Genomic DNA, 16,710 nt, shown 5'->3' with positions numbered 1-16,710 from the left:
AGATAATAATAATTTTTTTTAAGAAGAATCTAAGTAAAAGTTATTATCCTTTTTTGTCTGAAATGTTTATAATCTTTTATGTTTAAATATGAACATATGAAGTATAATATTTACAGGTAAATATATATGTGATTGGCTCAATATTGAAGTAATTCTAATACTATATAAAGGAAATGAATCAAAGAAAAAATATTTATTCAGATCTTATATGTGGTATAAAATTAATGCTTGTTCAAAATAACTATTTCTTTTTTCGTACGTAATATAAATGATTATTTTTATATATTTATTTATAAAAAAAAAAATCTACTTTTTAATGCTAGCATTGGTAAATAGTTGTAAAGTTCCTTCCCAAATTTGATTCAAAAAAAAAAAAGGGAAAAAAAATTTGTGTGTCTTGATCTTTTAATAATTTAATTATTCTCATATTTTATTACCTTTATCATTTCCTTGTTAGTCACATTATCAACCCCTTGGCCCCATTACAACCCTTAAAAGTCCTTTTGATCTTTTGATGGTGTTTTGCTACATTAGTGGAGATTGGAATAGGAGAATTGCCTATGGGATTGGGATATCATTAATCCATTCATTTACTTCTATCATTATTTGAGATACTTTAATTTATGGATTACCCTATAGTCTATTTAGGCATGATTATTCTTTGTGATTGATTGGTTTAGGCTTGATGATATGGATAATTGACCCAAGGCTAAGCGGTGATAACTTTGGTAAGGATTAAACTCTTTGTATCTTGAAAGTGGATATATGGTTTGTTGGTGGCTAAAGGTAAGCTTGAGAGTTTGAATAAGTAATTTTCATAAATTTAAGGTAAAGTACCCCAAATTGCATTAATTATTTTTAATTTGCTTGAGGACAAGCAAAGGTTTGAGTTTAGGAAATTTTATTTTTCTCATTTTATTTAAGTATTTTAGGGTAGTTTTGCATCCATTTTGCCCTTATATTTTAGTATATTTTATGTTTATAGCTTTATTTTAGCTTATTTGTTAACTTTAGATACTTTATATTTGATTTTTGTAAATTTGTTGTTTCTGATAGGATTTTGTGGCAAATCGAAGATCAATGAGTGCATTAGGAAGTGATTTGAAAAAATTTGGAATTCTTTAAGCATGGAGGAAAGTTGAAGAAATCAAGCTTTAAAAGAGCAAGTTAGCCGAAATTTGCTTGAGACTTTACTTATGGTATGTCATATAAGCTTAACCTTAAGCCTGTTCAAGCTGAAAGTCAAGCATGGCTTAAATTCTACATATTCAAGCTTTTACTCCACAACTTGCTGAGAATTACTTAAGATACTGCTTAGGGTAAAACGACAGTGCTTAAGGTGCAACACAAGTCAAGCTGGAAGTCAAGCATGAGCAGAAAAGTCCAATTTACTCCAAGTCTGTTGAGATTTGCTGAAGGTCTGCTTAACCTTAAGCAGACAGTGCAGCCAGAGGTTGAAATTTGCTAAGAAGCTGCTTAGGGTTAAGCCGTACCCTAAGCAGACTGCCAGAACATGAATAATACTGCTGACTTGGATAATTTTATACCTCATTTCCTATCCACTCCTTGGCTCTTATCCACTTTTAGGGCAACTTTTTGGGACCATATAAATTCATCATTTTCTAGTTTTTGCCATAAGAGGAAACGGGAGAAAACAAAAAGGAAAGAAAATATAAATAGAGAGAGGAGGAGACGTCATTTTCTGGGGAGGAGCTGCTGCAACCATCTTTTGGAGCTCCAAAAACCAGAGTCTTGGGTTTTTCTATTTTAGTCCTCTTATCATGTTTTTCTTTATTTTTCCATCAATTTTTCTTGTAAATACCATTATGAGTGAGTAAACTCTTTAGATTTCAGAGTTGGGAAATATGTTAGATTAATTTGTGAATTTGGACTGGATATTTCCTTATTTTACATAAATACGAGTTTTGATTCTTTCATTGTGTGCTTGATTTACTTACCTAATGTTGGTACCCATTGGGTATTGTGTTAATCTTTGATTGAAGGACCGAAAGGTGAAAGTCATTGATAGATAATCAAGGATTGAAACTTAAAATCACCTAGATTTAGAAATAAACTAGGAATTTAAGAGGAATTAATGATTGGTTACAAAACTTAATGGGTTTTAAAGCAATCAAATAACATACGAAAGTAGGTTTGGTTATTTTAGGACACACTTTGGTTTGCTTGAAAAAGATATCAAAGGAATTTAGAATCAATTTCCTTCAAGAATCAATTTCCTTCAAACTCTATTTTTTCCTTAAAATTGGAATACCCAAGACAAATCCCAATTAATTTATGCATAAACCCCCAACTCTGGAATCACTTTAAACATAATTAGACTTAGATTCAAATTACCCATTATTAATTTAGTTTAATTGTAAACTAGATTTAGAATTTATTTGTTTGCTCTTTACCCATTCCAATTAGATTAATCAATTTATCTTGCTTATTTACATTTACCATTTATTCATCAATCATTAGCCCAAATAATCGCTTCATTCATAGTTTGGTACTCAAACGGCAAATCCTCGTGGGAACGATACTTGACTCATCACTCTATTACTTGAAACGACCCGTATAATTGCGGATACGCACCATCAAGTATCATATTTAATAAATATATAAATGTCAAATATTTTAAATCCTAAATATTTTATATTTAATTAATTAATAAATATACTCATTTGTGAATACCATTTTTTTTTATTAAAGGGAGTACACATGCAGGTCAGAAATAGAATTTAACTGCTATTAAAATCGTGATAATTTTATCATATGCTATTAAAAATATATACACTTCCACTGTCCTAATTAAAATTCGCGAGTGAATTGAGCGTATCCAGAAGCTGCTCCTCATGGATAATATCCCTATTTAAGAGTTTAAAACCTTGGTACCACTCTCCCAGAAAACTAAAGAGACTCGTTCAACAAATTAGTTGGAGCATAGCATTCCAACATTTAATATATGCGCATAATGGCTCTTATAATCAATGCTTGTTGAAAATAACTATTTCTTTTTTCTTACGTAATTTAAATGATTATTTTTATATATTTATTTATAAAAAAAAATCTACTTTTTTTTTATACCAAATGTATTTTAGTTTATATTAACTTGATATTTTTAATTTTTTAATTTAATAAAAATACTAATATTGAAAATTTTTAATTTTTAGAGTAATTGTATAAATGTTAATATTTATTTTATTTTTTAAAAACAATTAAAAATTAAAAAATCTAAAAATTATAAATGCATAACAATATGGTATTTCAATAACTTAAGAGTATTATATAATTTTTATTAAATAAATATGTAAATGTTAAATATTTTAAATGTCAAATATTTTAGATTTAATTAATAAATAACTAAGGCGTATTCTATACTCATTCATATTTGATACTTAATTTATTGATTTGATGTAGTTAATTAATATTAATTAATAAATATTTAAATATTTTCAATTGTTTAGCTAATTTAAATTTAAATATTTTATATTTAATTGATAAATAACTAATTTTGTAAATATGAATTTATATTGTTAACGTGAAGGCCGTGGTCTACACTCTACGAGCTGGGGTAGCAGCCAAGTCTAAGCGAGTAAACAGGCAAGGGATGAAAGTATGCTTATAAATAAACTCGCAAGCAATTTCTCCTCAAGCTCTCAAAGCCCTCCCCAACCATGGAATCCTCCAAACGTCCGTCTTTGTGCACATTCATCATCCTATTCTTGTTTACATTCTTCCCTTTCAAAATCCAATCTTCCACTGAATCAACCGCTTTTAGCTTCAACGAATTCAGCTCATATAATATGACAGAGATTAAGTTGGAGGGAGACGCATATGCTGAAGATCCATACATTCAACTCACCAAAAGCTTTGATCAGTTGAGCTCCAATGGTAGCGTCGGTCGAGCCACATATTACAAACCAATTCACCTTTGGGATAAGTCTGGCAATATTGCAGACTTCAAAACTCATTTTTCCTTCGCTATGAATTCCAACGGTAATGAAAGCAGAGGCAATGGATTTGCATTCTTCCTCGCCAACAATGGTTCTAAACTTGAGCCTTTGTCAGGAGGCGGACGTCTTGGCCTTTTGAGCTATACCAATGCGCAACTTCCATTTGTTGCCGTTGAATTTGACACTGGCTGGACTACTGATTGGGATCCTGCAGATGGAAATGAACACATAGGTATTGATCTCAACTCATTGTTCTCTGTCGTTGTCACGAACTGGACACAGGATGATATAGCTAATGGAGAAGAAATTCAAGCTTGGATTGAATACAATTCCAGCTCAAAAAATTTAAGTGTTCTTGTAACTAATGGTAATGAAGAAAGTTCCAAGGGTAATAATTCGTATAACCTTCATTATATTGTAGACTTTAGAGAATATTTAACAGATGAATGGGTTACGGTAGGCTTCTCAGCATCCACCACCATAGATTTATTCGAGGAGCATGAGATACACACTTGGAATTTTAACTCAACCTTGCAAGTTGATGAAAATTTAGGCAACCACACTAATACACAAGCAGCTATCTCTTCAAAAAGAGAGAACAAAGTATGGATATGGGCTGTCTTGGGTGTTAGTGGCACTCTGAATTTGGTTTTGCTAAGTTTGGTTTGGTATGGCTATTGCAAGAACAGGAGAAGAAAGACAGAAAATGGGCCAGGCAGCGCAAATCGCCATTTTGGGGAGACCGCGTTGAGAAAATAAACTTTAATTTTAGAGTATTTATTATATGAAGTCTTAATTTTATGTATTAGAGAGTCTAGTTGCCATTATATATAGCTTTGTATGTTCTCATTATTATATATAGCTTTGTATGCATAATAATAATAATAATAATAATAATATGTTATTTTAATAATATATTTAATTTGTTTATATTAAGAGTATTATATTAAATTAATATATATAAATGTTAAATATCTATATCTTGACGTTTATTCGAAACTTTTATACTATTTGTGGTTGTGGATATATCTAAAGGTCAACTTGACGCATTTAATATGATGTCAGGGCGAAAAGTCTTAAACTTGCAATGGTTTCTTAAAGTTAAAATTCTAAAACTTTTTTTGAAGAATTTTAAAGCATTAAATAAATAAGATAATATGCATATGAAAAATATTTTTATTTACAATTAAAGGTATGGGACAAGCTCTTAGCTTAAGCGAGTCAACAGGCAGGGGATAACGGTAGCACAACAAGGAAAACGCGTAAACGAAAAAACAAGGGAAATGAATATGAAAAAAATTATATTTTTAAAAAATATAAAAAATATAAAAGTATATTCATAAATATCAAATTAAATAGTACATAAATAAAATAAATCTATGAAATTAATTTAAAATTAATAAAGTTATAATATTGATAATTTAATTATGTTTAACTTATCAAAGTATTTTCGTTCATTTTTATCGTTAACATTAATAGTATTATTTAATTTAATTTATCAAATTATTGAAAAAAAATTATAATTATTATTTTTTCCTTAAAATCATAATTATTATTTTTATGTATTTATGATATTTTTATAAATTATTTATACAGGAAATAATCTTTTTTTATACAAATTATACTTTAATTTATGTCAAGTTGATATTTTTAATTTATTAATTTATTAAAAAAATTTCTTTTATATTATTTGTAAATAATAAAATTTTTAATTTTTATAGTTATTATCTATATATTTTAAATAGTTAATGATTAAAAATATATAAAATTTTAAATGCAAAATAATATGACTTTTTAATTATATATTTAACTTGTTTATATTAAGAGTATTATATTAAATTAATATATGAATATTAAATTCTAAATTATTTTATAATAATTAATAAATAACTAAAACGTATTCCACACTCTTTTATATGTGATGTAAATTCATTGATAGTTATTGTTAATTTAAATTTTCATAATTATTTAACTCATTTAAATATAAGGAATTTAGCGTCCATCTCAGGTTGCCGCGGTCTACACTTGACAAGGCGTGGTACAGGCGTTAAGCCTAGGCGAGTCAACAAAGAGGGATGATAGTAGCATGATAATGAAAACGTGTATTAAAAACAAGGGGAAATGGATATGAAAAAAAATTATATTTTTAAAAATATAAAAAATGAAAATGTAAATATAAAAAATATATAGGAGTATATTTATAAATATTAAATAAAATAATACATAAATAAAAATAAATTTATGGAATTAATTTAAAATTAATAAAGTTAGAAGATTGATAATTTAATTATGTTTAGCTTATCATTATTAGTATTTTTATTGTTAATATTAATATTATTATTTAATTATTGAGAAAAAAATTAAAATGAATACATATAATACAAGTACGTGGGACAATTCTTTTAAAACTTGTTATTTTATTATAATCTATTATATTTTTATTAAAGGAAAATTTAAGAATTTAATGGATTACCAATAGAACTTCAGCATCACTAAGTATAGGAAAATTTATTACCACAAGAATTTAACAGATTATTAACCCATTTTTTGTTGGTAATTTTATAAAATTCATTGTTAAATTTTAATTATCAACTGGTGAAGTTATTGGTAATTTTGTTATCAGCGAATTAAAGATTATTGATATTTATTTATGAATTACCAATAAATTTTGAAACTCATTACAAAATTAAGGGAAAAATAAAAATAGCCTTTTATTAGGTAAAGTGTTCAGGTTCTTAATCCATTGCCTGTACTTATATATTTCATTCCTATGCAACGAAATGTTTAAAAAAATTTTAAAAAAATGTCGCAAAATATTAATAAATATGAAAAAAATATCGTCACATGAAATATCACTATCTCAAATTGCAAGTTCATCATATTTAATGCAATTTAGATAACAAGCTTTTCTTTTAAAAAGATAAATCCACGAGCAATTTTTTATGCATTAAAATTAGTCTCATCTCCTAATAATTTTAAAAGCTTACTCTTTCAAATTAATTTAATATATTTAAAATAAATAATTTTAAAATATTTTTTTAGCAAAGTTAAATCTTGTTATGAGGAAGTAGAACTCCCACTCTTATTCACTGGATTAACTTATTGACTAATATATCTGATTTGAAGATTGCACAATCTTAGGTTGAGAAACTTGATTCGGCTCCTTGGAGAGCTAATTCCATAATCAACTCTATTGTTGCTGCTTAATTTACTTATATAGATGTAAACAAAATTTTTTTAATTTGAATGAAATAAATGATAGAAAGTTAAATAAAAGGGAAGATAAAGGAAAAAGAAATTATATTATACTCATAAAATGAGGGGAGGTCAAAAATAAAAAAGAAAAATGAAAAATTTAATCTGATTTTCGATTAGGCGATGGGAAATTATTTAATTAGCTTAAATTTAGTTTTTAATAATAATTACTAATTAAATTTTAAATTATAAATATAATAATTTGAATATTTATTAAACTTTTGTATTTATTTAATGATAATAAGTAATTTTAATATTTCAATTTAGATTATAATATATAAATTATAAATTATTAACTTCAATAGAAAATTTAAGGAATGAAAAATAAAATTTAATATGGAATTAATTACCTTTTAATATGGAAATGCCTATTATTACATCGTTGGAATTGCCAACATGCAGTACACCGATGTACCAAAAAAAAGAAAAAAATAAAGCAGTAGATGGATATGGTCTTCTAAAAAGTCAACAAGTCAACACTAGGTTGCATTAATCATCGTTAGAATTGCTAGTGGATGGACGTCCCAAAAAGAACTAAAGCGGTTGATGGACATGGTCATCTCAAACAACAAGTCAGTAAGTCAGTAAGTGAGATGTTTGATCTAGTACTCTTATAGAGTAAGTCCTTCTAAGTTCTAAGGACTGTGTGTACAAAATCTTGATGTGGATAATAACTTTTCAATCTTGTATGTAGTGCCCATGCTCTAGATGAAAAATGGACATCTATCAATCATTGAAAATTATTAAGGTTAAATCAGTTAAATTTATTTATAATTAAATAAAAAATTATAAATTAATTAATATTTAATTTAATTTATAAATTAAAAAAAAATTTAAATAAGTCAAAAGTTATCTTCACTTGTAACTTATTTATTTACTTTAAAATTACTTTTTAATCAAGATAATATTATATTCTCATTTTATTAGTCACAATACTCAATGTTATATTTTTTTTATTATTTTGACAAATAAACACTCATTGACTAAATACTTAAACCATTTAAGAGTTTATTTTAAATAGTTTTATTAAACAATTAATTACTTATTTTTAAATTTTATAAATCCCACATGACTAGCTATATGGCATAATAGTATAAAATTAAAAAACATAATAATTATTAAAATTAAAGAGATATAAAAAAAATTAAGTATTAAAAAAACAATAAAATAAACCTATTGCTTATAAAAAAATAAAAATATATAAATTAGTTAAAAATAAATGTATATTTAAGTTCATCCATCTAAAATTTACATAAAAATTGATATTACTAATTTAATTTACTTATATAGATATAAAAATTTTTTTTCATTTGAATGAAATAAATGATAGAAAGCTAAATGAGAAGGAAGATAAGAAAAAGAAATTATATTATACCCATAAAATGAGGGAGAGAGCAAAAATTAAAAAAAAAATGAAAAATTCAATGTGATTTTAGATTTTGTGATAGGAAATTATTAAATTAGCTTGAATTTAATTTTTAATAACAACTACTAATCAAATTTTAAATTACAAATATAAAAATTTGAATGATTATTGAACTTTTATATTTATTTAATGACAATAAGTAATATTAATATTTCAATATAAATCACAATACATAAATTATAAATTATTAGGTTCAATACATTTAACGAGGCAATTGATGAAAAATAAAATTTATTACACATGTTTAAGATTTTTTTAAAAAAATACATAAAGAGATTAATAAAAAAAAATTTGAGAAATCAATTAATTAAAAAACTTAAATTTTAATATATCTACTAAAAGTTTTTAAAAATAATTGAGGGACCAAAACTACTCTGGTCTCCATTATTTACCTCATTAATTAAATATTACATATATATATTAAAAAAATCATGAAGTTTCCCTCTGCCACTGGTATTATCAGTGAAATCAACTCACCTTTTAATTTGGTAATACCTATTATTACATTGTTAGAATTGCCAACATGCAGTTCATGCATGTACCAAAAAAAAATTAAAAGCGGTAGATGGATATGGTCTTCTAAAAAGTCAAAGGTCAACGCTAGGTTGCACTAATCATCGCTAGAATTGCGAGTAGATGGATGTACCATAAAGAATTTAAGCGGCCGACGGACATACTCATCTAAAACAAGAGGTCAATAAGTCAATAAGAGGGATGTTTATCCCATACCAAGATAAGCAGGGAGCTCTTATCATATACACAATGTACTCATGCTATGCCTATTCTCTCTCTATATGTACTATCTGGCTGTGCCTTTTTGTACATTATGTATATGATAACGGGACCGTCGCACCTAACATCAAAACAAAGATATTTCTGATACACAGGATCCTCTTAGAGAGGCAAGTGTAGAGCATACGTATCTCTGATTACAAGAGTATGATACACGTTCAAAGGTTTTCAGAAAGAAAGAGAAAAGTTTAAAAAGCCATAGAAGATGTATACATTCAAATAATCGATAAATGACATATTAGTTAAAATCATAATTTTTATAAACAAATATATGCTGATACACTTAGATTTTCTATGGATTGCGTGTACAAACTCTTGATGTAAATAATAACTTTTCAATCTTATATATTGTGCCTATGCTCTAGATGAAAAATGGACATCTATCAACCATTAAACATTATTTAGGTATGTGATTTAATTTATAAGTTGATCAAATCTATTTATAATTAAGTAGAAAATTTTAAGTTGATTAATATTTAATTTGATTTTATAAATTAAAAAAAAAATATTTAAAATAATTCAGAAGTTATCCTCATTTACAATTTATCTACTTATTTTAAAATTAATTGTTAACCAAATCAATACAATAGCTTTATTTTAATAGCCATGACACTCATGGATATATCTTTTTGGCCATTTTGATAGATAAGCACCTCTTAACTAAATCACTACAAAAAAAAATGATTTTACAATCAATTATTGTAATTGATTGAAATTTATTGCTATTTAGTAATTGATTTTGCAACCAATTTTTGATTTTTGATTTTTTTTAGTAAAATAATTAATATTAAAAAAATTTAGCAACTTATTCAAGAATTGGTTATTATTAGCAACCAACTTATAATTGGTTGCTAAAATCAGTTGCTAATAGCAATCGATTTATAATTAATTATTAGATCGATTGCTAATCAATATTAGAAAAATCTTAAATATATGATTAGCAACCGATTTTAAAATTGATTGCTAACATCAACTGATTTATTAAAACAATTGTTAAATTAAATAATTATTTTAATTAACTCTAAAATTAGCAATCGAAATCGGTTGCAAAAATTAGTAACTGATTTGCAATCAATTATTAAAATCGGTTATTATTTATAACTGATTTTTTGTTAGTAACCGATTTTTGTAACCAATTATAAATCTATTGCTAAATTTTTTCCTCCAAAAATTCCCCTTAATTTTTTTCATTTTTTTATAATTTGTAACTAATTTACAAATCAGCTCCTAACAACAACCAATTTTCGCAACCGATTTTTTCCCCTAAAAATTTTCGTCTAATTTTTTATTTTTTTTTTAATTTGCAACAAATTTCCGAATTAGTTGCTAATTGTAACCGATTTTGGCAATCGATTAAAATTAATTACTATTAGCAACTGATTTTACAATCGATTTTTTCTCCAAAAATTTTCATCTAATTTTTTGTTTTTTTTTATTTGTAACCAATTAAAATCAGTTACGATTATCAATCGATTTTACAACCGATTTTTTACCCTAAAAAATTCTCTCCTTTTTTTTGTTTTTTTTATTTTGATTTGCAATCGATTTCAATCGGTTGCTATTAGCAATCGATTTCAATCAATTGCGAATCGGTTGTAAAATTTTTTCCCTAAAAATTTTTGCGTAATTTTTCAAAGAAATTAATAATCAATAATCTATTGCTAAAATTAGTTGCTAATTTGCTTATATAAACTACTATTTATTTTTTTTCTCTTTTTTCTTTTTTTTTTCTTATTCTTTTCATCATCTTTTTCATTTTCATCTATTTTATTCATCATCTTTTTTTTAAAATATTTTTTTATTTTTTTTTCTCACCTATTTTCTTTATCATTTTTTTCTCATCTATTTTTTTTCTTTTTTATCTTTTTATTTCCCATATATTTTCTTATTTATAATCTTTTTCTTTCTCATCTATTTTCCTTTTTATCATCTTTTTCTTTATCATCTACTTTCTTCATTATCTTTTTCTTTCTTATCTTTTTTTCTTCCTCATCTTCTTTTTCTTTCTCATCTTTTTTATTTAATTTATTTTTCTTTAACATAAAATAAAAATTTTGGTATAAATATATTTTTAGTTAGTAAATTATTAGTAATATTAATTTTTAGTAATTTTTTGTTATAATAAATATATATATATATGGTAATTTTTTTAATAATTTGTCTTATAAATATATTTATATATATAATTTTTTGTTAATATTTTTTATAAGAGTTATTATTAGTAATTTTTTATAATATTTTTACATTAATTTTTAGTACTAATTTTCATTAATAATTTATTATTTTATTAATTTTTGAAAATTTTATTTATTTGAATTTTTCATTTCTTATTTGAAAATTTAATTTTTTTGTAATTTTTTAAAAATTAGCCACCGACTATTTGATTATTAAATTAGTTGCAAAAAGCAATCGATTTATAAAATAGTTGCAAAATTATAAAATTAAAAATACCAAATTTTTTGCCATTGATTATATTTCAATAGCTATAAGCAACCGATTTTGGTTATTAAATCGGTTGCTACTAGCAACTGATTGCTTTTTTACCAAAGTTTTATTTTTTTTAAATTTAATTAATTTAGCTACCAATTTGATTACCGATTGCTTTTTGCAATTGAACTCATGCAATTAATTGAATCTGATGCTAAATCGATTAGCAACCAATTTGATTGGTTGGTAATCTTTTTTTTTTAGTTAATACTGTAGACCCTTATTTTATTATGAGTATGTGCATTAAGACCGTGAGAAACTCGATGATGAAAAATTATATGACTGTAAGATGTAATTGGAGGCATGGAGCTGAATTATTAATTCAGTGGCATGATCTTGAAAAAATAAAAATAATAATAAAGTTTTGGGAAAATTAATTTAATTAAATTTAAATAAAATTTTATTTTGTTTAAATTTAATATGGGTAGTTCTTAAATGGATCTAATTAAGTTTAATTGGGCTCTATGGGCCTAAGAAAGCCTAGTTAGGAATTTTAAATGGGACCCACTTATTTATTTTCTAAAAATTAAAATAATAAAATATCTCTCTCCTCCTTGGCCCCACTCTCTCCCTCACTCCCTATTGGTGCCTTCCATTTTTTCCTGTCTTCCTATTGGTTGAAACACCTCACCCATATCCCAGTCTTATTCGAATTCTGCAATCGTAGTTGTTTAAGTCATCTAAACTTTATCACCCTAAGACTCCAAATCCTACCACACCTCTTTCTCATTCCCTATTGGTGCCTTCCATTTTTTCTTGTCTTCCTATTGGTTGAAACACCTCACCCATATCCCAATCTTATTCGAATTCAGCAATCGTAGTTGTTTAAGTCATCTAAACTTTATCACCCTAAGACTCCAAATCCTACCACACCTCTTCCTCATTCCCTATTGGTGCCTTCCATTTTTTCCTGTCTTTCTATTGGTTGAAACACCTCACCCATATCCTAGTCTTATTTGAATTATGCAATTGTAGTTGTTTAAGTCATCTAAACTTTATCATCCTAAGACTCCAAACCCTATCACACTTCTCTCCCAAAACCCTATAAATACCCTACTAGAGAAGGGAAGAAGGGGATGATGGGAGGAAAGAGGAAGAGAAAATTCAGAGCTATAAGAAATTTAGAGATATTTAAGACTCTTTGAGTTCTTCCTTATTTTTTTTCTTTTCTTCAAGAAGATTTTCATACAAGATTTCTGGAAGGTCAGTTTTTATTGTTTTCTTTTCAAGATCTATGCCACACAATATTTTAATTCTATGCTCTTTATCTTCAATTTATTTTATATGTTCATATAGATCATGTAATCATGTTTAATTTGAGGGGATACACAACTCTGCACATGTTTAGTTTCTGTCTCTCGTACTTTTATTATTTTTCTTTATTTTCTTTATTTTTTATTACAAGCAAAATTGGTCAGTAGCCCTAAGGTAAGTACCAAAAGAGGGCATTTGCGCGGAGCTTATATGGAGCTAAACGGGAGTAAGCCAGGGATATCATTGCCATACTAGAAGAGAAGACCCTTTTTTAAGGGTAGCTTGCCCCAACGGCAACTACATTTACCAACAGGTAAGTAACTCTAAACTTATCGAATAACTATTGGCATGAAATTGTAGTAATAATAGAACTTTTATTCGATAAATTAAAATTAACTTTGTTTTTAATTTAACTGACTTTTGCATGTAATTAATTTAAATAAATACTTTGTAAATTAAAATTAATCTTGTTTGTAAATTAAATTAACATTGGCATGTAAATAAATTTAATTTAATATTTGGTAATTGTAAAATAAATTTGCATGTTAGAAATCTTTATTAGGTTGTGATTTTTTGGGCCTTATGTGATATTATAATAAATTACACATGTACATAATTAACTTAGTTCAATTATCCTTAGGGTTACTTGGTGAAAATTAATTAATTAGGTTAAATAGAAACATAGGGTTATTTGAAATTGAATTTGTTTGTAAATTAAATTCTCAATAATAAATTAATTTTAGTCATCTGATAAATATCATTTAAATAATTAGCAACCCCATAGATAGGAATTACTTGTGCATGAAAATTGTGTGTAAACAACAAACCTTTTGTGAATTACTTGTGTGTGTAGGATTAGAATTGCATTTTTTAGGATAAAGTTTAATAAAGGAATAATAAACAAGACTTCTAGAAACATTAGTAGAGGACTGGCACTCGAATCAACGAGGTTAGACCAGGCGTAAGGGGTGCCTAACACCTTCTCCTTATGTACCCACTATCCTGAACCTAGACATTGGGCTATGGTAATGTCGGTTGTGGAAACTCTGCAAGGAGTAAGTTGCCATCCATGACCCTCGGAAGAAACACTGAATATGTCCCGGTTATTACCCGGGTGGCGACTCCTGTCTATCTATGCCTTCGTGGCATAAATCCTTAGTACCGTGGTAGTGTTATGGGAAGACGGTACTTACTAGTGGTTTGATTCTATTAGGATTGTATGAAGTGCATGTCTAGGAAATGTTGTCTAAGGAGGTGGTATTTAAGTAAGACCATTGTGACTCTACCATCTTTCCTGGGCATTACCTGGTGCATTTTATATAATTCCAATGGATGATATTTCGCCTCACGCCCCCACCCCCACAGTTTGGCGACTCCACTGGGGACTAAATGGATAGTTACTCCAACATGTTTCTATTAGTCTAATATTATTCCTTTGTTAAACTTTTTGCATTGCACTACACTATCACACGGATCACCCTTACCCTTTTAGCCTCGTTAGTACTAGCCAAGGAGACCATGGTTCTACTCGAGCTATGACAAATTGGTGAATGCTAGCACCCCATGCCCGTACCTTCGAGTATATAAAAGAGCTACGCTCCGGCCGTTGTGCTTAATGGACAAGCTCTCGCATGGGTGACCCTTTTCCTACCCAATAAAGCCCATGAGCCATAGATTTCAACCCTAGGTACCCCGTAGATTTTTGTTGTGCTGAATTCGTATCCTTACTGTTCAAACCATAAGTTCTAGTGGTAGTTGAGATGAACCTAGGCCTATGCATAAACCCAATGTGTGTATAGGCCCAAGTCCATTTTAAAACCCATGTTAAGCAAGAGGATGCTTACTTATGGTTAAACTTTAAGGATACAAATCATTTGTTTATAGAGGAAAGGTCGTCCTGGACCACCTCTTGTTGGTGCATCTAGTGTACCATAGCCTAGGATAGAATTTTTTTTCTTACTCTACACGTGAGAGTTGAAGGTATAAGGGGGCGAAGATTCAGTTCTGGAGACATTCTTTTCGATTTATAATTTAGTCTTTGGTCCGATTTTAGTTCGATTTATACAGTTCGATTTTGGTTCAGTTTTGGTCGTATTAGTACGGTTCGGTTTTGGCTTTGTAAAGGCAAAGGTAAAAATGAAAGTGCATATTCATGCATTCATGCATTGCATTTGTACATAGCATAAGATGTTAAAACCTTGTATTTTTTTTCTCTTGTAGTAAACATAGCTTTAGAACACATCAGGAAGACTTCTAATCAGGTCACTTGGGTTAGGGAAGGAAAGAGATTAGTAAGAGTTACACCTGCACAAGCTAAAATGGAAGACACTAAGGTCATGTTTAGACAGATGCTTGAAGAAGCTTTGAATGCCAAGATAGCTGAGCTTGAAGGAAAAATCATGGCCAACTTTGAGAAGAAGTTAGAGATGGGTGGGCCTAGTGATGTTCAGGTGAAAAGGCCTGAAGAAGAGACTAGTAAGAAGAAGGCCTTTGATGACGTTTGGGATGAAGAAGATTATCTCCAAGACAAGGCCAAAAAGAAAGAAAAGGGGACAAGTGAGGAGATTAGAGTTATTACTGAGATGATGGAAAAACTTCAGGCCAGTGTGAAAAAGCAAGCTAAATTTACTGGAATGGGGCTGCTAGATGCAGATGACTTTGACATCCAGTTGGATGGAAATCTACCTGAAAAATTCAAGATGCCTGATTTGGCTAAATTCGATGGTACTGGTGACCCAAAAACCCACCTCAGGTCTTATCTTATAGTCATGAAAACAACTTGTTTGACTAAGAACCAAGTCACTCAGTTCTTTTCTATGTCACTAGAAGGGGTTGCATCTTCATGGTATCATGGGCTAGAAGCCACTGTGAGAAAAGATTAGGAGGAGCTAGTTAGGAGATTTGTGCAACAATACTCCTATAATACAGCTTTAGATGTTACCCTGAGAGACTTAGAGACCACTAGGAAAAAACCAAATGAAACCTTTTCAGAGTATCTATTGAGATGGAGGAAAAAGGCTATGAAGATGACCAATAGGCTTGCTGAAAAGGATCAAGTGCGATTGGTAGTGAAAAGTCTGTAGCCTAGTTATTATGAGAAACTTTGTTATTATCCCTTAGCTAGCTTTGAACAGCTATATGATGCTGGGGTATTAGTGGAGGATGTATTGAACAATGAAAAGAAGAGTTATCAGCCCAAGAGGGAAGGATACCAGTCAGCTGGCAACATTACTGGGGAAAACAAAGTCATTGAGGTTCAAACCGTGTCCCGCACCCCTAGAAAGTTCTCTCAATTCAACCAACCTCTATCTAAAGTCTTCGAGCGACTCAAAGCTCGGGGTCTCCTCCAACCCTTGGCACCTAAACCACCACTAAACCCACTGCCACCCAATTACAATGCTAACCTATATTGCCAATTCCATCAAACTCATGGCCATGACACTGATAGATGTTTTTGGCTAAAACACGAAGTTCAGGACTTGATCGATGCTAAGAAAATAGCTGACCCAGAAAATCGACCCAACACACGCACCAACCCAA

At 28.2% G+C, this 16,710-nt stretch overlaps 1 protein-coding gene across 1 annotated transcript; it reads left to right on the top strand.

The window, feature by feature from the left end:
* The first annotated feature begins 3,671 nt into the window (after positions 1-3,671).
* On the top strand, positions 3,672-4,715 carry LOC131182046 (lectin beta-1 and beta-2 chains-like). The gene has a single exon (XM_058150672.1). It carries the CDS (start codon positions 3,678-3,680, stop codon positions 4,713-4,715), a length of 1,038 nt encoding a protein of 345 aa, XP_058006655.1. The 5' UTR covers positions 3,672-3,677.
* Positions 4,716-16,710: the final 11,995 nt, after the last annotated feature.

The sequence above is a fragment of the Hevea brasiliensis genome, chromosome 8 (genome assembly GCF_030052815.1).
Source record: "Hevea brasiliensis isolate MT/VB/25A 57/8 chromosome 8, ASM3005281v1, whole genome shotgun sequence".
NCBI lineage: Eukaryota > Viridiplantae > Streptophyta > Magnoliopsida > Malpighiales > Euphorbiaceae > Hevea > Hevea brasiliensis.
The sequence above is the reverse complement of the archived record's forward strand: the minus strand, read 5'-3'. Positions and strand labels throughout refer to the sequence as shown.

What these genes read in the sequence shown, in the direction of transcription:
- LOC131182046 (XM_058150672.1), top strand. Translation starts at nt 3,678, where the DNA reads ATGGAATCCTCCAAACGTCCGTCTTTGTGCACATTCATCATCCTATTC.